At 42.7% G+C, this 25,000-nt stretch overlaps 2 protein-coding genes across 3 annotated transcripts in view; both read right to left on the minus strand.

Moving 5' to 3' along the window:
- ogdha (oxoglutarate dehydrogenase a) overlaps positions 1-19,070 on the minus strand; it is a 25,248-nt gene extending 6,178 nt beyond the window's left edge. The window contains exons 1-11 of one of the 2 annotated variants that reach the window (XM_030770223.1): positions 18,970-19,070; positions 16,135-16,573; positions 12,048-12,236; positions 10,606-10,708; positions 7,702-7,746; positions 6,910-6,960; positions 3,001-3,116; positions 2,414-2,568; positions 1,625-1,771; positions 1,206-1,296; positions 1-116 (exon numbers count right to left, since the gene is read on the minus strand). The exon at positions 1-116 is cut by the window's left edge and continues 64 nt beyond it. In XM_030770223.1, coding sequence (XP_030626083.1) covers positions 1-116; positions 1,206-1,296; positions 1,625-1,771; positions 2,414-2,568; positions 3,001-3,116; positions 6,910-6,960; positions 7,702-7,746; positions 10,606-10,708; positions 12,048-12,236; positions 16,135-16,359 — 1,238 coding nt within the window. In that variant the 5' untranslated portion in view covers positions 16,360-16,573; positions 18,970-19,070. The remainder of the gene's footprint in view (positions 117-1,205; positions 1,297-1,624; positions 1,772-2,413; positions 2,569-3,000; positions 3,117-6,909; positions 6,961-7,701; positions 7,747-10,605; positions 10,709-12,047; positions 12,237-16,134; positions 16,574-18,969) is intronic. The other variant, XM_030770232.1, reaches the window with a different exon arrangement.
- A 2,969-nt stretch (positions 19,071-22,039) lies between these two features.
- The window catches only part of adam9a (ADAM metallopeptidase domain 9a), a 26,473-nt gene continuing 23,512 nt past the window's right edge, over positions 22,040-25,000 (minus strand). Inside the window, exons 18-22 of the mRNA XM_030777743.1 lie at positions 24,583-24,724; positions 23,979-24,060; positions 23,229-23,258; positions 22,280-22,343; positions 22,040-22,089 (exon numbers count right to left, since the gene is read on the minus strand). Coding sequence (XP_030633603.1) covers positions 22,040-22,089; positions 22,280-22,343; positions 23,229-23,258; positions 23,979-24,060; positions 24,583-24,724 — 368 coding nt within the window. The remainder of the gene's footprint in view (positions 22,090-22,279; positions 22,344-23,228; positions 23,259-23,978; positions 24,061-24,582; positions 24,725-25,000) is intronic.

A 25,000-nucleotide genomic window follows, 5' to 3' on the forward strand; every position in this document is an offset into this window, starting at 1 on the left:
TTCACCGCCTCCAGATGGGAGGGGTTGGCCACCAGTGACAGGGTAATGTTCCTGTCCGTCACACGGTTAATCCTCCTGTGGTACATGCCCAAGTGGTACTTCACGTCTCCTGAGCCCTGGTAAACACACACACACACACACACACAGACACACAAACACACACAGATGTTTGAAATCTGCATTACACCAGTAATGTAAGCTCTCTAATATTATAAATCAGTAGTTATACAACTCATGCAAGCACACACACACACACGCACGCACGCACGCCCACACCCATTCAAAGTGAGCCAGACGTTTTAAATCTGAATCAGTTACAGGAGCTTCACACTGTAGCGTAAGCTCAATGATATTCTCCCTCACTCACCCATACACACTGTTCTCTCCAGCCCCTCACACACACACACAGCTTTATTCCTGAATGTTCTGTCAATTTTTGGGAGCGTTGTCTTACGTGAACACGAGCCAGAAAAATGTGACCCAGCAGTTTTCAGTAACGAGACTTAGTAACATTTTCCCAAAGAGTTCTGGATTCCCAAAGAGTGTAAAGAAAGCCATAACATGACAGGGTAAGTGGATGAAATTTTTAACAGTGTATTTTCCCTACGACCGACTCGAGTTGAGCTGGGAGATTTGAATAAATTAAACAAAAGTTAGGGAACCCAGAATGGTACACAACTATATCAGCTGTTTACAAAACATGTTGTGAATGAATACCGTTTGCGGCACTTTGACACACGATAGCGTCTGTTCCCTTGCCATTTTGTTCAAAACAATGTGGATTTTGCTGCTTAAGTTAGACTTCACCTCCTGCTTTTCTGGGATTTTAACATCATGTATGCACATCTTTGTACCGGCAGTTTTTCGGGGGGTGGGGTGCGGGTTAAGCAAATATTGCCAGAAAAATGAAACCAGTAATGTTCTGGTTCCTCTGTGTGAAAGGGCCATCTCTGTCTGTCACTCACTCACACACACACACACACGATCAGTGAAACCCAACTTAATGTGAACATGATGTTTCCAGTCTGACCAGCTCATGTCATGTGACTAACCCCATACATAACCCAGAGCGGAGCACAGAGTGAGTGTAGTAGACTGGGGAGATCTAATCATGTCTTTAGAGTCAGTGGCTGGTCGTGATTTTTGACTGGTCTTCAGTCAGGAGACTAGAAGGTTCTGTAAAGCTTAGAGCAATGCGTTCTGACCTCATCAGCAGCCTCCAGCTTGGAGTCAAACTGGCAGAAGATCTGCTCCAGTTCCTTACGGATCACGTTGGCCAACACATTCAGTCGTCCTCTGAAATGCACACACACACACACGCACACACACACGCACACACACACGCACACACGCACGCACACACGCACGCACGCACACACACACAGCAAGTGTCACACAAAAAGGAGAAATTAACAACAGGAACATTTCATAAAAATATCTGAACTTCTGTGAAACACAGTTACTGTAATGTAATCATAAACCATTTTGTAAATGTAAACCATTTCAATGCCGACGTAAAGAATATGCCAGTCATGTGCCTCGGGGCTGTGGCGTACATTGTGGTGGATATTTACTGTCATTTCTTTAGGTCTAATTCCTCTTTTCTCTCTCTCTCTCCACTGACCTGTGGGGCATGCCCATAATGACGTTCTCCACCCCGTTCTCACTCGATTTATCGATGATGGTTTTCAGCGCTGGGATCAGAGATTCACAACCCTCCAGTCCAAAGCGTTTCTCAGATGACCACTTCCTCTGAAGAAACTCCTCAAACCTTTACACAGACAGACAGACAGACAGATGGGCACACACGAACCACGTGTCATTAAAAACTGCTATGATATTAAACATGAAAACACTGCGCTTTTCTCACAAAATATAAACTCCAACAGTACATATTTATACGGTCAACAAACAAATGTGTAAACATCACAGCTGACTCTGTGTAAAGGGGGTCACAGTACACAGAAATCAGAGGTTTATATACGTCCTCTGTGCCAAAAGAGCTAAAGGAGTACGTGACTGTGTGTGCAGTGCATCTGTCTCTCTCTCTCTGTGTGTGTGTGTGTGTGTGTTTATGTGAAAGTATGTGAGTGTGTCTGGCACACTGTAGGCACAGTGGACCATGCATGCCAGTACAGTGTGTTTCTGCTTCTGTATATAGCACACGTAGCGTATGTTTGTGTGTGTGTGTTCATATATGTATATGTATGTGCTTGTGTGTGAGTGTGTATGTGTGTGTGTGTGTGTGTGAGAGAGTGTGTGTATATATGTGTGTATTCATATATGCATATGTATGTCCTTGTGTGTGTGTGAGAGTGTGTATATGTGTGTATTCATATATGCATATGTACGTGCGTGTGTGTGTGAGAGTCTGTGTCTCTGTGGTGAGGGGCGGGGTTACTGGAGTGTGTACCTGGTGGAGCGGACCATGCGGGCCAGCAGGGTCCTCTTCTCCTCCAGGGTGAACTGCATGACTCCAGGTCTCTCAAACTTCTGTCTGATCCACTGACACTGCTCCAGGTCATTAATGAACATGAACTCCACACCTATGTGCTGGCAGTAAGCCATCTGACACAGAGAGAGACACGGTCTTTATTTACGTACACACACACACACACACACACACACAGGCAAATAAGCTCACTCAAAGCAAAGGCACGCACAAACAAAAACACACACAGACGTGCGAATACTGTACGCTTATTCAAGGCAAAGGCAAGCGCGCGCGCACACACACACACACACATTCATACACAGTGTACTGCAAGAAACTGGGATTAAATTTCAGGCGTCTTTTGAAACAGCTCTTTAGTGACAATCCACAGAGAACATGTGTCTTAATACAACATGTCAGTCTGTGTATATAAACGTGTGTGTGTACGTGCCTGTGTATATACATCCAGTTATATATATATATATATATATATGTATGTGTGTGTGTGTGTGTGCGCTTATATTTATGTGAGTGTTTAAGTGTGAGTGTCACATGTGTCCTGTCACCTCCAGGCGTCGGATGATCTCGCGGAGGGGCAGAGCGCTCTCACTCCCCCCGATGAAGGTGGTGGTAGGCAGACGGAACACCTTGTCCAGATCAGACTCATCCAGCCCATAGAAACCTGACTCCCACAAACACATCCACATCCACAGCCAGCCCAGGGACAACCAGGCAGGGGGAGCAACACACAGGGGGAGGGAGGTAACAGAGCAGGCGGAGGGAAAGACAGTGAGAGAAAGGTGAGACACACGAGAGGGGAAACAGCAGGCCGTGAAAGATGACGTTGAAGATTACGATGAAAAAGTTGACAAAGAAAACAAAGAAATAAAAGAGAGAAAGAGAGAGAGAGAGAAAAAAAAAGACAGTAACCAAAGGCAGGTTAGTTTGGAATGAAATATGAGACAGGACAGCAATGATACCACACAGTACAACACAAATAAATATGGTATAAAAGTAAAGCAAAGCATTATGGGAAACGGAGTCAAAAGTAACAGTAATGTTAACAGTACCATGAATGAAATGTATTTAAAGAAGTATAAAAAAAATGACACGATGACACACACATGCACGGGACAAACCAATGAGACGCATTTCGGAGAGACACACATGCGGGGGGGTTAGTTGGATGAAAGGATGGTGATGGAGAAAGAGAGACGGAGAAGGGGAGCAAGGGAGCAGGGGAAGGGGGTTTCATATTAACCACAACAGTGCGAGGAGGAGTATTTGAGGGGTGACAATTAAAAAAAAAAAAAAGGAGAAAAAAAAAAACAATAAAGAGGCTGTTAATGGTTGTATTGATGTGAATTTAACTGTTAGTATCATTCATTAGAATGTTATCTATTGCAATAGATTATGCAATATTATCTTCGTTCAGTTTTTTGACTCAGCGTTGTGCAAGCATCTGACCACGATGCAGCCCTAATGGGACAAGACTGAGCTCTAACAAAGCCTATGTAAGGCTATGACAGATACGCTGTATGTAAAGTCACTCTTGCAGGTCGGACCAAAAGCAACTAAGTGTTTTCTGAATGGTACAACCACTGTTACGAGAGTCAGTGAGTGTTTGGATGGTCAAATAACAATTATGAGAGTCAGTGAGTGTTTTGAATGGTAAAACCTCTGTTAAGATAGTCAGCAAGTGTTCTGGATGGTCAAATAACAATTATGAGAGTCAGTGAGTGTTTTGAATGGTAAAACCTCTGTTAAGATAGTCAGCAAGTGTTCTGGATGGTCAAATAACAATTATGAGAGTCAGTGAGTGTTTTGAATGGTAAAACCTCTGTTAAGATAGTCAGCAAGTGTTTGGATGGTCAAATAACAATTATGAGAGTCAGTGAGTGTTTTGAATGGTAAAACCTCTGTTAAGATAGTCAGCAAGTGTTCTGGATGGTCAAATAACAATTATGAGAGTCAGTGAGTGTTTTGAATGGTAAAACCTCTGTTAAGATAGTCAGCAAGTGTTCTGGATGGTCAAATAACAATTGAGAGTCAGTGAGTGTTCTGGATGGTCAAATAACAATTATGTGAGTCAGTGAGTGTTTTGAATGGTAAAACCACTGTTATGAGGGTCAGTGAGTGCTTTGAATGGTAAAAACCACTGTTAAGAGGGTCAGTAAGTGTTTTGAATGATAAAACCACTGTTATGAGGGTTAGTGAGTGTTTTGAATGGTAAAACCACTGTTACGAGCGTCAGTAAGCGTTTTGAATAATACAATGATGGTTGTGAGAATAAGAAAGTGTTCTGAGTTGTAAATAACTGTTATTAAGGTCAGTTCAAAGCTTGCAGACACAGTTGGAACATAAGACATTTCTGTTAGACTTCAGATAAACCAGGCTTGGAAAGATTCTAATTGATGGCTATAGTGGAATAAAAAACAAGCGTTTCCAATAAATTCAAACAGGATTAGGAGTAGATTGACTTCACTGTTTAAACTGCTCACAGCTGTGTGTCTTTTTCGTTAATTCAATTATATAATTAAATCATAATAGAATTCTACGTTCATCTCAGTAGAAAAACAGTTTTTTTGCAATTCTGCATAAGATTTCCCCTTCCAAAAAACAAGAACGCAAATTATCTGTGACTTGTACTGTCAGAAGTTCCTGTGTTACATTAATTTAAGTTTCACACATTCACACCATACCAGACTACTCACTACTCACACAAACAGTCAAACTAGTCCTAAAAAACTGGTGATAAAAACACCCAGGTGCCAAGCAATTACACGTGCTTGATAAGAATTTTGTCAGGAGTGAAACTCAAACTACTAACATAAAAGAGCAATTAGTCCAGCGCCAAGATTAATGAAAACACTGCACTAAAAACGCAAAGAAAGCGGAATACGTGACAATTTACTAGTCGCCAAAAAGATTACGGGCTTTGCAAAGACATCAACCGCCACATTTTAATTTCCTGCTGCCCTGAGAACTTGCCTCAGCTGTTTGCACAGCTGCGTCTGATTGTTATTCAACGGGCTGACAGATGACGTATATATTTTTCATTTTAATTTTGTCTTAGTCTTACATATTAAACAACAAAAAAAGGGAACGTTGATAAAGGATAGAGGATAATAAACGTTTTCTTGTTAATTTGGAGAACCTTCAAACATCTGTGGGGAAACTTGAAATCTGACTGAGTGAAATTTGACCTGTGGCTGTTGATTCTGGGGGGATATATATATGGCAAAAGTGTGAGAGTGTGACAGTAACTACCACACACACACACACACACACGCACACCAGCCAGTGAGAAATGGAAATTAAGGAGAAAGAGGGTAGGCCTACATTATCGAATGACACATAGAGAGGAAAGGGGGATGAAATACAGAGAGAGACAAAAAAAGAGAGACAGAGAGAGAAAGAGGCTGTGACTAAGTATGGTTGTCTATCTGTAAGTGCGTGTTTGTTTACTAGTGTATATAACTGGAGGACAACTGACAGAACAAAAGCAGGAAAATGTTTACGTGTGTGTGTGTGTGTGTGTGTGTGTTTGGATTAGGGTGGAGGGACAAGATATGCAAAGAACAGCCAAACAAATGAGAGACGCGGAGGGAGAAACAGCACGCAGCCCCTCTGTCTTGTCTGTTTAAAGCGGAAGACGCGAGGAGGCCTGTAAGCTAATGCAGAGGAGGTGCTACTGAAACTACGCAGCATTCGGCTGGGCTGGGGTATCAGCGAGGGCGCCCCTAAGCCAATATCACTTCAGCAACAACAAACCACGAATGTAGACATGCGTCGAAAACCCCACTGAACACAGACACTGCTCTATAACCAGCACGGACATTCAGCCGCCCTCCTACACACAGTCCCCACAGGGAGAGGAGACAGAGAGAAGATGCATCTAATGTGGACCCGAGAAGGAACTGAAAGACATTTTCCAACCAGATAACGGCCCAAGCACCAGGAGTCTACAGCAGACGAACCTTCTTTCATATGTTCATTGCGTTCAATTATCTGGAAGGAAACTGTTTAATGTTGGCACTTCAGCTCATTCACAAATATGTACTAAGAAGAGCAGGACAATCAGCGCACAGTCAGCACAATGGGAAGCTCTGTGTGTGTGTGTGTGTGTGTGTGATGTCATCAAGGTGCGACGCTCACCAAAAAATGCTGAGTCACAGTTCAGCATTAAGGACGTAGAGTTACCAATCGCTGTGCATTCATGCTTCTTGTTTTTGCTCTTTTTTTTGTTTGTTTTTTGTTTTTTTTTTAAAGCGCAGCCTCACGTACCGACATCACAGGGTTTACCCTCGGCATGCGCGTGACGAGCCGTTAGTGAACGTTAGAGGCAATGCGTATCCAGCATCCTGTATCTCACTATAACATCACACTGCAGCGCTAATACAAATTTACACAGAAAAAAAAAAAACTCAATCTCCCATAGTGCACTTGACTACTGGTTAGGACACATGAATTACCAGTCTGCCAATTTTGTGACTGAGATATTTCGGTAAGATGGAAGTCAGATTCTGCGGAAGCAAGAAATCAAGAGGGTGAATTGCTCCTTTCTTAAACCAAAGGAGGTAATGCAAAGTGTTTTGTGACCATGGTAACATAACAAATATATCAGGCCAAAGCATACCAGCTGTGTTAAAGGTTTTAAAAAGAGCATTTGCCTGTTCGAGGGCAAAATGAGACAGATTGCGGAACTGTTCTCATTTTTAATCGGTTTAATGTTCAGAGATGGAGCTTGCGCTGTCTTTGTGTGAGTGAAGCAATGAATTACCACAATAAACTTTAAACGTAATTCTTCTTTCATACTGGTGCAAATGGCAAATAAATAAATAAATAAATAAATAATTGAAAAAAAGGGCAAGAGACTACAGCAAGCACAGGGCTAGTCAACACTGCTCTACTACTTTTCTATTGGCTAGACAAGCTGAAAACAAAGTAAGCTCTCTATGGGCACTTAATCTGAACAGGATGCACTGTCTAAATATGCTAGGAAAACAAGACAACACAAAACAAAAACAAAGAAAAAAAACAAAAAAAAAACAAAAACAAGAGGAACTAAAGAGAGCTGTTTTCATTCTGTCGTCTGCTGTAACGACGCAGAAAGGCACACAAACAAGGGCAGCATCTGGATGTTAAAAATACCAACAAAATTTAAAATAATAAAAAAAAAAGGGCAGAAAAAAAGAAGAGAAAGCAGGAGAGAGGGGGCTGACAGACAGAGAGAAGGTTGTCACTCGGCAGATGAAGGGGCCTACCTCCAACTGTTAGAACACTCAGACGCTCCTTGTACTTTGAGAGGTCTGGGAAGGCAGTGAGGGAGAGAGACCCAGAGATGTTTAGTGAACCCCAAAACCCTGGCAAACAAACGATCTCTCACCAACGGAGAAGAGCAAAGACGAATGACACCTGGTGAAATCCCAGATATTTTTGGATAACGTCTTCCACTCCACTGACTCGTCTTAACGGTGTTAACGGAATCGCTAATCGTAAAAAGATTGCTTCAAAACGTAACTTTGCCATTCGCCTTTTGGCTTCTCGTTGGGAAGGATCTTTGGCTTTTATCAAGGCACCAGCACAACCACAGAACCCAGCTACATCTCCGCTCAACCACAAGCACAAGATTCCGGCGGGAACACGGCTCCACACCTCTCGCCGCAACGACACCAAACCCAAGCCTGCGACCCAGCCACAGCACAGCGCTCAGTTCCAGTTTCCTTCTTATCTTTTTTTTTTTCAAAAATCACGCATTCATTCTGAGGAGCGCGTCGCTGCTAAAGTTACAGCCGCAAGCTAAAACAAGTCGTTTCAACAGAGGGCGAGGACTGCCAAGACACTGATTTCATTCAAAAACAATAACAATTAAAAAAACAAAAAAAAAAACAGTGGTTCATTTCAACACAGATCATGAGTTTGTAACGTTTTTTAAAATAAGCTACGGACACTGCATAGACCATATGCTAACGTAAATATCCTTATGGCTTAAAATAAACAACAACAAAAAACATGAGTATTGATGTAAAATGTTGTATGCGACAGCCTCCTAAAGTAAACATTCTGTACTGAAACCTCACCCACGCAAATACGCTCCTATAGACAGCGTGGCAGAAATCAATGTTCTGCCAACGTGCCCACAGAGGCACACGAAACGCACGGCCAAACTCGCGCGGCGCTCCGACACTCCGCGCAGCAAAGCTCACAGCTCAGGGCAGGATACGGTCAGTTTACCACAGGCAAAGAATCAAAGAAGAAGAGCTCCAAAAAAAGACTATTTGTTTTCATTTTACTATCAAAGCCATGGTGAACTCACACATGACATGGCCTACAAATTATGTTTGTAAAATCAAATTTTGTTTGCGCTTTTTTTTTTTTCTCTTGAAGGGTGTCATACACAATTTATCTATTAGTCTTAACGGGGTGGATTAAACTGAAAATGTTAACATTTAGGCAACATGAATCAGGTAGGTGTCAGTGTATCAATAGCCGACTGTTGTACGTTGAAATGCACGTATTCGCGATCTGTGTCAGTGTTTTTTGCGCTGGACGTGAGGTACACGCTGCAGGAGTCATGTGACTGGTCTTATCGCAGTGTGTATAGAAGGACATCTCTCCAAAGTCAAACAACTCCTGAGGTCACAAAGGCAATCAGGACATTTATGTGGGAGGGGAAAAAAAAAGTCACAAAACCCCCCTACGATTTGTTGCTTTTTAATACGGCTGGCTAACATGACGGTAATTCTGAGTGCCAGTTTGTTTTCTCTTCTGTTAATGTATGTGTTGTAAAGACTGGATAAAATAACAGCGGGGGGACCCTTAAGACACTAGATAGAAAGGGGGATGCTGAGGCCTAAAGGTAGAGAGGCAGGTTTGGGACAGAAAGGTCCCCTGGTCCGGCAGGACACAAAGCAGGTGAGAGGAGTGACTAAACTTGAACAAGGCACCTAACCCCCAACTCTGTGTGTGTGTGTGCGTGTGTGTGTGTGCTCGTTGCTCACTGCTCCTAGTCTGTGTGTGTGTGTGTGTGTGTGTGTTCACTGGTCACGAATGGGTTAAAAAGCAGATTCCTAATTTCCGTCGGGATCGATAAAATATCGAGAATTCAATTAAAAGCTGCTTCAGCCACTCAACCCTGTTCCTTGTATTTGTGAGTAAGTGAGTGAGTTTGTGAGGAACGTAGAGGTGATTAATGAGGGGAGGAAAAAAAAAAAAAAAGTTGAACGGCGTTAAAAGGCAAGCGATTACTGTTAGTTCGGTTCTTAGCCAAGCCTCTGCAGCGAAAGGAGAACAGTCTTTATTTCATCCAGAGAGAGAGCTTAGTAAGCGACGACCACATCTATTCAGCTTGGTCAGTCGAGTTAAGCCTCGGTGTGGGTGGATTATTATCATTCTTTTGGGGGGGGGGGGGGGGGGGGGGGGGGTGATCTTTTAGACATTTCAGTCTATAAAAGGGACTTTTTGAGCATTGGTTTTCTCAAACAGTCCACCACAAAGTCTCAGTATGACTGCATGAAAAAAAAAAATCTCTGATTGTAAGAATGACCTCTACTGCACATTCCAATTCAATCATCGCCACATGGTTAGCAAAGAGCCAATAAAAATTGTTGTTCTAGTTGAGGAATACTGCCCTACCAATAAGAGCTTGGCACCTTCTCAGTTATGTTCTTGTTTTCTTTTTTTGGGGGGGGGGGGGGGCGGGGAATTCTGGTCTTACCTCGTCACTCTATGACTGAGTGAACAGTGATACACAAATGTGTTCAACTAAACCTGCTCTCTTTTGATAATGGCCAGCCTCACAGAGTCTAATTCTCAATGGCATTCACTCCATCTGAATGAAAGAGTGTGAGAAACAAAGGCTGAGAGAGAAGATAACAAGCTTAGCATCTGCACAGTCTGGCCTCATGGCCTGAGCAGAGGGCTCTGTTGCCATGCAGCCAATCAAGTAGGAGTTGGCCGACAGCTTGGCCAATGAGCAGAAATCAAGCAGGAGACTGTAGTGTCTCAAGCGCAGGAATGTTGATCTTTCTTGTTTCTGCGAACGTCTTAGTCTGAGTCTAGAACCGTCAGTCCCTTATGTACAGTCAGTCAGTCAGTCAGTCTGTCTGTCTGTGTGGTCGTATGTCAGAAAAAGTCATTTGGTTTGACTGGTCTGTCAGACTCCTCACCGAGTTTATCCGATGACGTAATAATATCAGTAGGAACGCATGAGTCCAGGTCGGCGTCCATAATTCCCAGAGGGTCCAACTGGGCGACATGGTGCCCCCGGATCTACAGGAGACAGGTTCCCGAAAAAAACCACGGGAGGAGCGGAACGCAACCGATCGACAGAGAGGGGGGGGGGGGAGAGAAGGAGGATAATGGGTGGTGTAGTGGAGAGGGTGAGGAGAAGAAGAAGAAGAAGAAGAAGACAGTGATCGATAGAAGGAGAACAAAAGGAGAGAGGTACAGGGAGAGGGTGTAAGATGACGTAAGATGTGTGAGTGAGAGAATATGGAGGGGGGGGAGTGTTGAGTGTGGAGGGGGCCAAGAAAAAGAGAGAGAAATGTGAGGTAGAGAGATAAGGAGGAGAGGATTAACAGGGAAAAAGAAAGAGAGAGAAAGAAAGAGAGAGAGAGAGAGACAAAGGGAGAAAGGTAAAGAGGAAAGAGAGGGAGGGGGAGAGAGGGAGGGGGGGGGGAGAAAGCAACAATGACACAAAAACAGGCTCATTAATAGTGCTCTAAGGGAACGGTGGGAAAACACTTCTCACCAACTTGCTGGTACCCAGTAGCTACTGGGGCCTCGTCAAAATTTACACAACTGATGCCAAGAGGATCGAGATTGGCATTATGATGACCCATGACCTGGAAACAAGGCAACAGCAATCATATGACTGGATGAGTCCACTACAGGGGGGAATTTCACCAAGATAGCCTGCTTCTGACTATACTCAAAGTCAGGGCAGGGGAAAAAAAACAAAAAAAAAAAAAAAAAACTTGTGAAGACATTAGAGGAGAATTCTAAAACGCTTTGATGTTGACAACAAAGAGAGTTCTTTTTTCTGGCTTTTTTTTTTTGCTTGGGAAATACCCCCTTGGTGGAGAATCTGATAAACTAGCATCATCAGGAGTATGAATTAATGAGGATACTCACTATGTGACATTCAAATGACCTTGACTTCATTTGGGTTAAAAAAAAATCAAGCAGAGATATACCATTTTGTCTTACCTTATAAAACCTTGAGGGTGACAACTCTGTTAGGACAGGACTAAGATATCATTCAAAGCGTTTTAACCGTACCCACAGTCAATATCAAACATAATTACTGAAATGATTATAAATCCTAATCCTGTAAGTTAATGTGTTCAACTTTATATTACCATAGTTGTTAATGCATGCAGCCAGAGACTGTATATACAAAACATACAGATTCAGTTATGCCTGCACTAACTACATCCAAATATTGCTGCAGTGCTTTATACGACTGTCCTGGTCTCTGTAGTATACCTGACAAAGTAAAGGTGGATGCAGTCTGAACTATAATAAAACAAACAAACAAACAAACAAACAACGCTTGATGAAGACGTATGGGAATGATGTTCAGAGGGTCCTGTGTTGGTGGTCTGACCTGGTAGGCACGGATGAGGGACTGCACAGCCAGATGGTCCTCCACCAGCTTCTCCACGTTGGGCTGAGCCCCGACCAGAGACTGGGCCTGGCTGAGAATAGGCAGGCTGACCCCCAGGGGAGGGGGGCTCTGGTAGGCTGTGCCTGGCGGGGCACCTGCGTTAGCGTTTCTGAAAAAAATGTCCCAAGACTAGAAAGGGAGGGAGGGGGAGGGAGAGGGAGAGAGAGAGAGAGAGAGAGAGAGAGAGAGAGAGAAGGCAAAGATTAAGATTTGGGTAGTATATTTGTAGGTAGGTTTAGCTACAATTGCTGAGGTTGAAACTAAAGCATCAAAGCAGGAATGTTAATGAGTCACCGGATCAGGCACTGAGAGGGTGAACAGGGAAAGGTCAAAAAGTGTTCAGGTGATGTATGGAGAGTGTCTTTCTCTTCCTCCCATTACTGACATTTACCCCCCCCCCCCCCCCCCCCCCCCCCCCCCCTTCGTGCCTTTCTTTGTCCTTCTCAGGAATTTCGTCTGCAGGCAGACCCGGTCAACGCAAACATACCGAAGCCACTTCAAAGCAGCATTCGTTTTTGTGCCACAAATCATATGTTTTCAGTGGAGAGAGAAAACAGGCTACATTCTGTTCTTGTCCATTCAAACCTGAACCGATAGAGAGGCAACAGTCAACATGTTTACCCGTATCATTCTGATGACGTTCTCTCCTGGAGCGCAAGCGTAAAGATCACGCATGCACTCTGAATATTTATAAAACTTTTTAAGGAAGGGATCAAAGTTGGATTAAACCACCTACAAAAGTGAATGATAGTAACACACGTATTACACCAACGTAACCGCTACCCGACTGAGAGGGGACGTAAAAATCAGAGGAAAAGGGAAAAAGTTTTCATATTTTTTTTGACATTTCGTTGGGCACGCCTCCAACCCCCAGTGATCGCAGCCGCGTTCGGGGACTGATGCTAAATGGCCGCATTCGGGGGGGTGGGGGGATGTAACGTGACGCTAAACGGACTCCCATACTTTCAATAAAGTCACGAGCTGTGAAGCAACTGGGTCACTTTGTGGCAAAGAGAAATACTTTGACAACAGGCCCTGGAACAGTGTTTGGTGGAGGTTAGGACAGACAGAGACGGTATATTAATAGCACCGTACAGAGCCAATCTGCTCGTGGAGCGGTAGACGCGCTGTGCCACACACAAGTGTTTACTAAATGCTTCAGCAAGGTTAACCTCAGCGCTTGACAAACAAAGAGTCTTTGTGGATTTGCAAAAAAAAAAAAAAAAAAAGAAAAAAAAGAAAAAAAGAAAAGAAAAAAAAGATTATTTGGTCGACACGGTTTTATGGCCTCCCTCTCTTCCAAAAAGCACTTTAACAAGCGCTGTCATTTAAAATATATTAAACAAACTGTGACTGTTCTGGTTATACTGTGATGTTTAACAATTGTAGAAAGACAGATTCAATGCTTTGTTTTGGATTTTTTTGCTAATTATTTGCTGAGTGGTACGCGTGTGCAGACTAACAAAAACGTAGCAGTTTAATAGGCCTTTATGAGGTATAAATTTGAAGCGTTTCTGGATAAAGAGGATATTCAAAAGATTTTTTTACCACCGCATTAGACGATTTACATCAATCAAATTCTAAACCAGTAGCACAAATGTATCTAACAGTCCTTTAAAATGAAGTCTAAGTGGGCCTAACCCAGTCATACGCGGCCATCTCTAATCTGCGGTCGGCAGTCTTCTCTCTAAGGTCACCATTACTGGGATTTGGCTCTAGCCCTGTGCCTAAACCGTGCCAAGGCGGGCGGCGAGAGCCCACATTCTGGCAGGCTAGGAGAGACACAGGCCTCAGACTGCAAACGCGTCGTTTTTCCCCCCTTATTCTCTGGACTAAAAACTTTCCATTTCGTTTCAGCGTCGCTACGGAGCGTGGGTATTAATTGGGGGGAAAAAAAAAAAAAAAAGAGTTCTGGTTCCGCCAGAGAGGGTCGTTTTCCAGAGTCGAGATGGAAGTTGCGTGCAGACGTGCGAGCGACGGATTAAAAGAGGGAACATTCGTTACGTAAACGAAGGTCGGTCAGAGAGACGGGCTCCCCGGTCTCTACTCCCATCATCATGCAGCCTCCCTGGATCAGCAGGAGGACATGAATCACAGGCCGTGACTCAACATCCTCCCCCCCCCCCCCCCCCCCCCCCCCCCCCCTCCTCCTTCTCCTTCCTGTCAGGCTCCCTCCATGCCCCCCTCCACAACTCATCCAGAGCTGCTCCGGCTGTTGCGTTAGGTTTGCTTAAAGGCCTGTGGGCCGCGGTATGGGGACCCATAACTCTCCATTAGCTGTTGGTGTGAGACTGAAATGCTAAAATAGGTTCTATGGACGAAGTTATGCAGTTAGTCTTTAAACCGAAAAAAAAAACAAATCTAAAAAGTAGATGTGGTCATTCACAATTTATTGGATCGGAAACACTCAGTGACTTAGCACTGGCCTTTCGTCACTGAGGTGCACAGACAAATCCTGCATAATGTGTATTGCACTGGCATCTGTGGTACACAACCGTGTATATGCATAACATTCACTTTAGCCAGTCTAAGACTGTGTGGGTAAAACTACGGAGGTGCTATATGCATGATTAGATGTCTGAGCCATAAGGTACAGACTGTTACGTTCACATGCTAACGGCCTGTAACAGTGTCTCGGGGAGTCTGTCTGTGTGTGTGTGTGTGTTTGAGACACACAGCACAATCTCATGACTCCGGTCCGTCTGCTAAAAATACTCAGCAGAGATCCAAGCAATGTGACCTTACACACATACAGGTCTCTCTCCGACGTCAATCCACGGGGCCAACTTTGCCATCACCTCCTGTACAAACGCATTCAGTCGCCAACGTTAAGGCTGCTGCACTATTACCTCATTGGCAAATACAGCGAACCGTGGCAGGAGTACAGCTTTACTCCTATAGAACCAGTTCACCTAGAATGCTAACTAAAGGGCAGTATAATTATCTTACATACCAATTGTGTTGTTCTTAATTGGTTCAATGCACGTCCTCGTAAACTGAGCAGGTTTTTTTTCGCACTTGGGAAGATTCTGTGTGACGTGGCATTTTGTGTCAACAGCCATTTAATGGTATGACATTTATTCATTCTTTTTTTCCCGTCAGACTGAGTGTTTTTGTCTTAACTCAACACAAAACACACACTCTTGTCAAAACACAGAGCTGAATAATCATGTTAGACTTATTGTGTACCTATACCTTAAGGTCTTTTAAGTCCCTGTCAAAGCACTAGAGAGCATTCCCTAATGTTGAACTAGCATTGAACTTTGACTTACTTTAAAAAAAAACAAAAAAAACCCAAACACCCAACCTACCAACCTAGAGAGCTAATGAGCGTATGGAAAAACTGAGTGGACATCAGGTGTGAAGAGTGGGAGGGCTGATAAGCTCTTTCACTAAATGTGCACTGTTTCAGTCTGAAACTGAAACGGCAGAAATGAGTTTGGGCGAAACAGGCGGGAGGGAGAATATGAGAATGTGTTTTACCAAAAACAATGGGCACAGTTCAAACAAAGTTTGATACCGTTTGTTTGGACATGAGCGGAGGTCTGTGACACTGGAGCGGGGAAAAAAAACCCATATAAGCTGGGTTTCAAAGACCTGATAGCGGAGATAACAGAGGAGTATATGTGCAGAGATTTACGAGCAACATCAGAGATTTGGAGAGCGAAAGGGTGTGAGAAGGAGGGGTGGTAACATCTCCTGTCTTTGTCTGAAGTTTGGCACCTTCGTGCACTCTTAGAGAGTATTTTAGCCTTCATTTTAGGATTTCCCGAAACCAAAGCACATCACGTTCACCCCATACAGTGACTGGTTAGTGCGAGAGACACCAAGTGACCACGGCCAGGGCTCAGAACGCGGGATGTGAGATGGGATTCGATGCAACAGAAATGCTAGTGCATGGGTATATATACACACACACAAACAAACAAACAAAAGTCAAAAAGAATCATCTGCACCAGCCCCATCCCAAAAGTCCACTCCCACTTCTGATTTGTCTTAATCCAATTGGCTGTCCTCTTCCTCTTACCTTGTGTACACTCTTGGGATTCTCCAACCATGCATAGTACATTTCCTCCACATAGTTAGAGCTCGTCCCATTGAGAAACGGCTCAGCAGCCACAGGTGCTGTGTAGCACCTGAATGGCTGAAACGTCCTGGGAGTGGCCAATGACCTCTGCTGTGATAGGTTCTTAGCAGTCTGAGAGGCCGTGATTGGCCGCAGCTTTGCCGCACAAGTCCTTAAGCGGTGCATCGCAGTCTTTTAAACGTACGCCACACTCAACAATGACGACAGCAGCGTCTTCTGTGTCTCCGGTACAACCAACGAGAAGGAGAAAAATAATTTTCGCCCCCTCCCCTCACTTCCGAAAACCCGAAAAAGGTTCCTCAGAGAAGCTCTTTTCTCTCGTCTGTCCAGAGGGCTTTCGACTTTGAACTCGGTCACCTGTGTGTCAAGTCTCCCCGACCTAAACAAAGAAAGAAAAGAGATGATGAATGTGATGATGGGTCGCTGGGAATATCACATGTCCTGCTCACTATGATAACAACCCTCATTACTTTTCAGAGATCAAATCAGCAAAAATTATTTAACGCATCTGCAAAAGATGAGAGCAGTGTCTTACATTACATATCACCTTTGAAATTCTAAAGAAGTCTGTGTGAGACTTGGCAACCAAAACAAATATAAACATCTGGGAATTCATAAGCTGGCAAATTAATACCCTTAGCAACTAAATGATCTTTTCAATGCTGCAACAACCAGGTAACTTAACAGCTGACGTGAGATTAGTGCATATTACTGACCATCTTCATTTTAAAGGGATAAGAGGATAAACCTTTGATTCCAGATCAGCTGTTCAACACAGAGTAATCAAATGACAGTATGACAATGGCTGTCTCCTCATTCCTAACAAAGGTCATAGAGAAAGGGCAATGTCTGATAAAGACAGAGAGGTGCAAAGGTCTCCAAAATTAAGTGGTGCTTGAACTTTACTCAAGGGCATGAAAGGAGACTGAGAAATGAAGCACAGCCATTGTGGCTCAAACTATCCACATTTCAGCGACTTGAAGCTGTCCCAAAAATTGACTGAAAAAAAACAAACATCAAAATTGACCGAAGGTGTTCGTTCGCTTTCATTTCATTTTATTTTAAGTGGACTAACACATGGAAAAGGCTACTTGTCTCTCACGCGCTTGCTTGATATTATCACATTCGACGTTGATTAGATGGTCTGTTTCTACAGCTTGTTGTAAAAGCAAACAAGTCAATTCACATTACATAAGACTGTAACTCAAGCACTACAGACTGGTTTCTCACATTTCTACACAACACCATCGACGTCATCCATCAAAGTTTTACAATGAAAGCTTTTATGGGAAAACAGTGCTGAATATGGTTAAACGATACACTGACATGTGAACAGATGACAGTCTGATACACCTATTTAACCAGTTTAGTATTTAAAGTAGTCAGGAGTGTGTCCTGAAGTATTCTAAGCAGGTGGACTTGTTTGTCAGGAGCATACAGGACAGGTAAAGATTTGCGAGGCGTCACGTGCAGCGATATGACAAACGGGCAGGGCCAAAACCTTGGTACAGACTGTTACAGAGAAATTTCACACAGAGCACACGTACTCTGCTACGTGAACATACAAATCGCGGAGTCGGAATAGCTGCCGTGTTTATTAAACGAATGGCTATAACAGTTAGTCCAACATTATGCGAACTGGGGGGTTCTGAACGGTTCTGTTAGACATGTTAGTTAAGCCGAACCTATTACTTTACAGTCAGCATAGCAGACTCGTGAACAGCAAGCTAGGACGTTCCTATTTTATAATGGGCGTTAAGGTATCGTTTTGCCACGTTACGCAACTCTTTCGTCCCCTAAACAGCTAAGCGCTTAGTGTCGATTACGAAAACAAAGCTGTATGTTGTGGTCGCCTGTGTATTGTTAACTTGTCGATATAATCGGAGAATAGTTAGACGAACTTCGACTTTAACGAACTTCATATGGATATTAGCATGTTATCCAACACTAGGAAGACAAACGTGCAGCTGCTTGGTTTAGCTCTTTTAATCGTTCTTGAAACGTCACAATTTGGCGCATTGGGGGTACCTAAGGAACTTAATAAAACGTTAACAGTTTAAAGTCGTGGCCATGTGGTCCAATGTGAAATAAACATGGATTCCACCCATTCCTCTCCACGCCTATGTTTTGACCTTGTATCCGCACTCACATTCTCTGCTCCCCTTCACCGCCAAGCTAGCCACGCCCCGCTCCGCCCATTCGAGCAATACAATATAGTGATTGGTTCATCGGCCATAGGTCGGCCTTAGAAGGAATTCTAAAGAGAAACCTAGTCGATGCTTGACCTGTCCGTCACTTTGTCCTTTCGCTAAATATGGGTTTTCTGAAATTATTAGCTACCACGGCTAAATCTTACTACAAATCAGAGGCCAGTCGTAAAGTTGTTGTAGCTAGGTCTATGGAGAAACTGCATGTATCAACACAACGCAAAATTATCACGTATACTGTGACAACAACGACAACGGGATACGATGTTTTAAAGTATGTAGCAAACGTTTCGGCACTACTACTCCAGCTAGCTAGTTTAAACGAAGCAATAACCTCCAGTTTCCAATAGGTTATTCCAACAACCGGTAGCTACGGTCCTACCAATTGCAGATTATTTTGTGGAATTTATGTTCCCAGGTTGTTTCTCATTAGAACCAAAAGCTAGCTCGTCGCTTCTAGAAAACGTTGTTGTAGTTGGAGCTTTTCCCCTCGTTGTCAGCGCGTTTTGTGTTCAGTTATCCACGGGAGAGAACGCCGGTTAAACACATGTGGAAGAAAAACACTTACTTTTCCAAACCCACTTGGAGGTTGAAAATATTCCGATAAAAGATTCGTACAGTGCAGTCTTTAACGGCTCCCTCCACCACCCGTTGCCCTCTGTCTTCGCCCGGTTGGAAATGACAGTCGCGAGTACGGGAAGTAGCGGTTGAGATTCACATCCTAGAGGGGACGTCACGAGTCGTTACGTCATGTTTCGTTTTCGCGCGGTACTTCTTCAATTGAAATGGGTTGAAATATCAACAACGTTCATAATATATTTAAGACTACTACAATCATACAATCAGTAATAATAATAATAATAATAATAATGGGAACTATCTTAATCAGAACACCGCACAAATTGCGGCAGTGCATATAGAACATTAGACTCAACAATGGCACTACGAATCTCATCATTGTAATTCATCACCATCTTATTTGAATAACGTATAAATACCTACATACTTACATAAATAAAATATAAATAAACAAATAAAAATAAACTCATATTGCACTTCAAAAAGATTTGATGTTGTTGAAAACTGATTGGTATTTCTTTGTCCTCTTCTTTTAAACTGCTGCCATCTCCCCCTACCCTAATTTGATGACCAAACAGACAAAGAGTCATAAGATCTGTTGCATCTGTTTCTTACAGTAATATAGCCATCCGTCGTCTGTTTCATGTGAAACAATCGGTCACAAAGAACATATAGAAACATACCAGTGATTCTTTATTTCCATATGCAAAACCAAAACCCATCATCACTAACATGTCACAGATAACGCTCAAAGAAGTCTGAGCCTTTCCTGGAACCGTGAAAAACTTGTGAGCTATAATTCACAATGGTCAATCTATCACAACACCATACTTGTGTACACAGAGGACCTGGAAGTCTTAGGAATACAGTGCAATCAGGTCAATCCCAAAATAAAGGAAAAAAAAAAAAAGGGAGAGAAAAAAAAAGTCAATAAACCAATCTCTGTATCAATCCATTTCACTCTGTTCGATTCAGCATCAGTCATATAATACTATACATTACGAGACATTCGGTCAAAATAATAATGGAATTGTCAGTTAAATATGTACATTTTTCTTCAAAGAAGGTAAAGATTTTATTCACTATTATCATTATCAATCTACATACTTAATGTATGGCACATGTTACACGGCTGAATCCGCTCTTGTAGACTGACTGTCCACTGTGTGGGTTAGGACATACATCTGTTTTATGCATCACTGCAGCTTGAGTGTGTGTGAGTGTGTGTGTGAATGAGTGTGTGTGTGAGTGTGTGTGTGTGTGTCTGTCTGTTATCACAGGGAGGACATGTTATCATATTTTATAACTCAAGGGGAGATTGGGTGTTGTTTCAAACGCTGCCTTATTGATTGGAGCAGCATTTCGCAATGGATTGGTTTTTAAGGAATGGCATAGTCAGATCGTGTGAAAAAGCCCTTAGGGATAAATAAGAATGACAAGAAAGCATTTGAGCAATGTTTCGTCTCTAAGCAATCAAAACCTACATCACAGTACACTCAACCCTGCTGAAATAACAGCGCCCTTCAAACAGAATCACACCATGTATTAACAGCCAGACAACACGGCACAGAGTGTAAAGTTGTATTTAACTGTATGGGTACTTTTGGCAAATAAAGTGAAAAAAAAAAAAAAATACTACAAAAGTCAAAAAATATGCTATGAAAAAAAAAAAAAAACCTCCGACAACAACAACAACAACAACAACAACAAAAAAAACAAACAAACAGCAAACAGCAGCGCTGGACTGTGGTGCTAAGATTGGTTAATTGGGAATTTGCTGGAAAGACACAACGTGATAACCTCTTATCTCCTGTTCATTGAGTTTCACTGAGCCGGGGGGGGTCTGTAAAACTGTGGCAATCTCTGATCCTTTGACTCCTGCGACACGGTGTAGTCCTAGCGAACCCGAACACACGTTACATTGCTCCACACTACAGCAGACGAAACAGAAAGACGAGCCGCTATAAAAAACCTTCGCTATCTTGAGGACCAACTTTTTTTTTTTTTTTTTAGGAATTTAAAAAAAAAAAAAAAATGCTAGTTTACAAGTGAATCTTCTGTTGGAGAACTACAGCAACATTTGAAAAGAAAAAAAAAAAAAAAAAAGCACACTCCTACTTTTATTTCAGATTTCTTTCATTTTTTTTCCCCTGTTACACTTGGGGTTTTTTGGGGGAGTTTTTATCTTGCCCGCTACGAGAATTAAGTCAGGGGGGGTGCCATCCTGTTTTGTTTGCTGTGGGCCCTTTTGAGACTTTAAACAGTGATACTGGGCTCCAAATAAACTTGAAACTTGAAACTTCTGATGGGAGATTTTAGAGCAAGATTAAAAAAAATAAAGAAATTACTGTTAAACATTTCGTGATCAAACTTGATGGTAATATTGCAGCAATATCTTAAACTAAAACAAAAAAAAACCTCAAAACAAAACAAAAACAAACCAAAAAAAAACAACAAAAAACATGCACACATAAAAACACATTTATCTGCAGTCTGAAGCATGTCTGATTACATTCCACACAAGGGAGGGTCAAAAAACTGTCATTAAAAAAAAAAAAAAAATACCAGCATAACCATTAATTAAAAAGCTTGCCTATCATCAACTGGGCTTTGCAGATCTCGTCACAATCCCATAACAGTGCTTGAGTATTACTGAAGTGCAATTGATTGCAGTGGTCCTATGTAGCCCATCATTTTCAAAAGGTTGCTATAGACACCTTGAAGTCAACAGAGACAGGGAAACGGGCCAGTTCATTGGCTAAAGAGTTCTCTAGGCTCCGCCCTGTGCTCTGTGTTGTATTGCAGGAGGTTTCTGTTGGTATGGTGACAGCGCCTTTGACCTGGATTCCGTATGATTGACAGGTGACAGTTGCTCTGAAGCCAAAAGGATGAGTCGGTGGGGGGGATGGGGTAGGGTGGGAGGGGTTGGGAACATTTTGGGTGAAGGTGGAGTGGCGATGCCAGCTGATTAGCCACCCAACCCCACCTCTTGCTTCACCCGTCATATAGTCACACATTCACCTGTCCCGGGGGGAGGGGGGGGGGGGGGTTGTTCTGTGTTATACTGGGGGTGGGGGGGCTGGTCTTTGAGGCATAGCTTGAAATGCTGCACCTGTTTGCCTGATGAGAGAAGACACAGAACATTCCAGAGAAAACAAAAAACAAAAAAAAAACACTCAGTCAATCAGGGTCGCTTCCAAATCAGTAACGGCATACGTCATTTAAATCTTTTTTTTCCAGTATTTGTAGGATAAATAAAAGGCAGGAAGGGAATGTTCTGGATTATTACCGTCCTAGCAGCGGTGGCGGCGGAGGTCTGGCGGCATAAGTTGGCCGAGAGGCAGTCCTGTTGGTCTGGACCACCTGTGGAGAGACAAACAGTTACACACCTGTCCTGCACACACACACCCAGGACACAGGCTCTGAAACCTCTCATTAGTCCCTGCCAAAGCAGTCAGGAGCAAGGGCTAAGATCAAAGCTGTACCTTCTTCCCCAAATAAATGAACTTTCCAAATGAGGATATTCACAAAGGGTCAAACTTATGTAACTTACCAGCTACCGATTAAAAAAGACAAAAAATAAAACAAACAAACAGACAACAACAAAAAAAAACAGTAAAAGTTTCATTAAACCTGACGCTTCTTGTTTAACTTTGACCCCTTTGGGAATAGTCTTCATTTTATAAGAAAAGCTCCTGTAAAGATTATTTCCATCTGAACTTTCTCTTTTCTGTGATGAAGGAGGAAATGGAAACATCTATTTAAAGTTTATCCATGTGTTTGGGTATCAGCTGAGTGGACAGGAATGCATCATCATCATCATACAATGATGGAACATTCCAGATGTTAAAAGCTCTGCCCAGAGTTAGTGGGAAAAGTCCAGCAAGAAGAGTAATTAAAGCAGCATGCAAGCTGTACCTTTCCCCAACACAAAACCCCTACAACTGTGTGTGTGTATCTGTGTCTGTGTCTGTATGTGTGTGTGTGTGTCAGTATGTCTGTGTGTGTGTGTGTGTGTGTGTGTGTGTGTGTGTGTTTAACAGCGATATTCTACACATGTACAAATAAAGAAAACCAAAGTGGGGGTTTTGTGAATCGCAAAAAGAAGCAGTAAGCCCTCGCATTCGCTGAAGAAGGACAGAGAAGAGGAGGGGTCAGAGGAGTGCTTGCGTGTGATTGGACAGGCGCGGAGGGATATGTTAATTACATTCCCTATCAGGACAGAGAAAATCCGGGTCATTCATTTACCTCCTCCTGCGGTAACAACTGAGCCTGATGCTTTTTTTTGTCATAAACGGGAGAGAGAAAAGGAACTTTGTCATTGCCACAACAAACAGCAAATTATATTCTGAACTGAGCTATGAATTCTGATATCAAAGTTATTCTGATAAAAAAAAAATATATATATATATATTAAAAAGCAGTTACCTAATAATACACCAGGCCTTAGTTTACTGTTGTGTTCTTTTTGTGATGTGATTCACTGACTTTAGCTTTTAAAATATCTAAACACAACCTGTTTGATAACTTCTCATGTAACTAATTCATGTTGTCAGAATAGTGGAGTGTAATCATCATGTGTCAAGTTTTAAATGGTATTTGCGTTCTTTTGTTGGACTACACAGCAAGTGCATAACTCAAATAAAATTAAAAACTCTGCCAACAACAACAACAGCAACAACAGCAACAACAACAACAACAACAACAACAACAACAACAACGAAACAACCAAATGAGACCTCGCTTGTGTCTTAGTGTGGTGACTACGGGAACTGAACTTGTTGGTCAAGTCGTTTTCTACAGTTAGTTCATACAGACGCAGACAGGGGTGAAAAGCATAACAATTCAGATTAGGGCTACGTTAAGATTTCACGTGGATTAGTTCTAGACTAAACGTTCAGTGAGACTGAATTAGCCAAAGGGTTTTAGTGTGTTTAATGGCTACAGTGAAGGCTGTGATCTATGGCTACAGAGAAGAGCTCATTCACGATGACTCACCCCATCTTTGACAATAGTGCTGGGGTTTCCTCGCAGACCTGTAGGGGTTCTGCTGTTATTAGCCTGAGGTCGGCTATCAGGCCTGCAGAACGTAGAGAAAATCCGTTAGAGCCACTTTAATAACCTGTAAGCGTGACCTAAGGCGGGGGGGGGGGGGGGGGGGGGGGGGGGGGTGTACATTTGACTAATCTACATGTTTGTGTAATTCATTGCTTTAATTCATTTACGACCCTGCATCTTTATATCAACCAAAGCTCTTTGTCGAAAAGGGTGTTTGTTTAAAGGTAATACATGTTAATCAGTATTTTAAGGCTATATTGGTACTAGAGTAAATATTAATCCAAATGATATGTTCTCATTGTTGTGCAGGGATTCAGGGAAGTATCTTTTTAATTAATGTCTTAAGTAATTAATGTTTCGCTTGGGCCTCAAGCAAAATTCTCCTTTATCCACATTGCCAGCATGGAAAATGTCAACAGAGACAGCAAGGAACACTTCCTTTATTTACAGATAATCTCCCGACGTCACGTGTGAGGCTCCGTCAGGAGCGTGTGTGTGTGTGTGTGTGTGTGTGTGTGTGTGTGTGTGTGAACTCTATACTCACTCGTAGGCCTGAGAGCGCTTTTTCCGACAGAAACGACGCTGCAGCTCGTTCCTCCGGAAGAAGACAAAGAGTCCCAGAGCCATGAGAGGAAGAACCAGTAAAAAGAACACCAGCAGCCCATCCCTGGTGGAAGTGTCTTTATCTGAGAGAGACAGAGAGAGAGAGAGAGAGAGAGAGAGAGAGAGAGAGAGAGAGAGAGAGAGAGACAGAGAGAGAGAGAGACAGAAACAGAGAGAGAGAGAGAAACAGAGAGAGAGAGAGAGAGAGAGAGAGAGAGAAAGACAGAATGGAGAATCGCTGTCATTTTTTTTGTTTATATAACAGTTTGTGATGTGAAACGTGAATGGTTTCTTAAAAAGGCAAGAAAGTATAGAGAGAGCTGGAGAGCTGTAGAGTGAGAGACACAGTGGGAGAGAGA

The sequence above is a fragment of the Chanos chanos genome, chromosome 1 (assembly GCF_902362185.1).
Source record: "Chanos chanos chromosome 1, fChaCha1.1, whole genome shotgun sequence".
Classification (NCBI taxonomy): domain Eukaryota; kingdom Metazoa; phylum Chordata; class Actinopteri; order Gonorynchiformes; family Chanidae; genus Chanos; species Chanos chanos.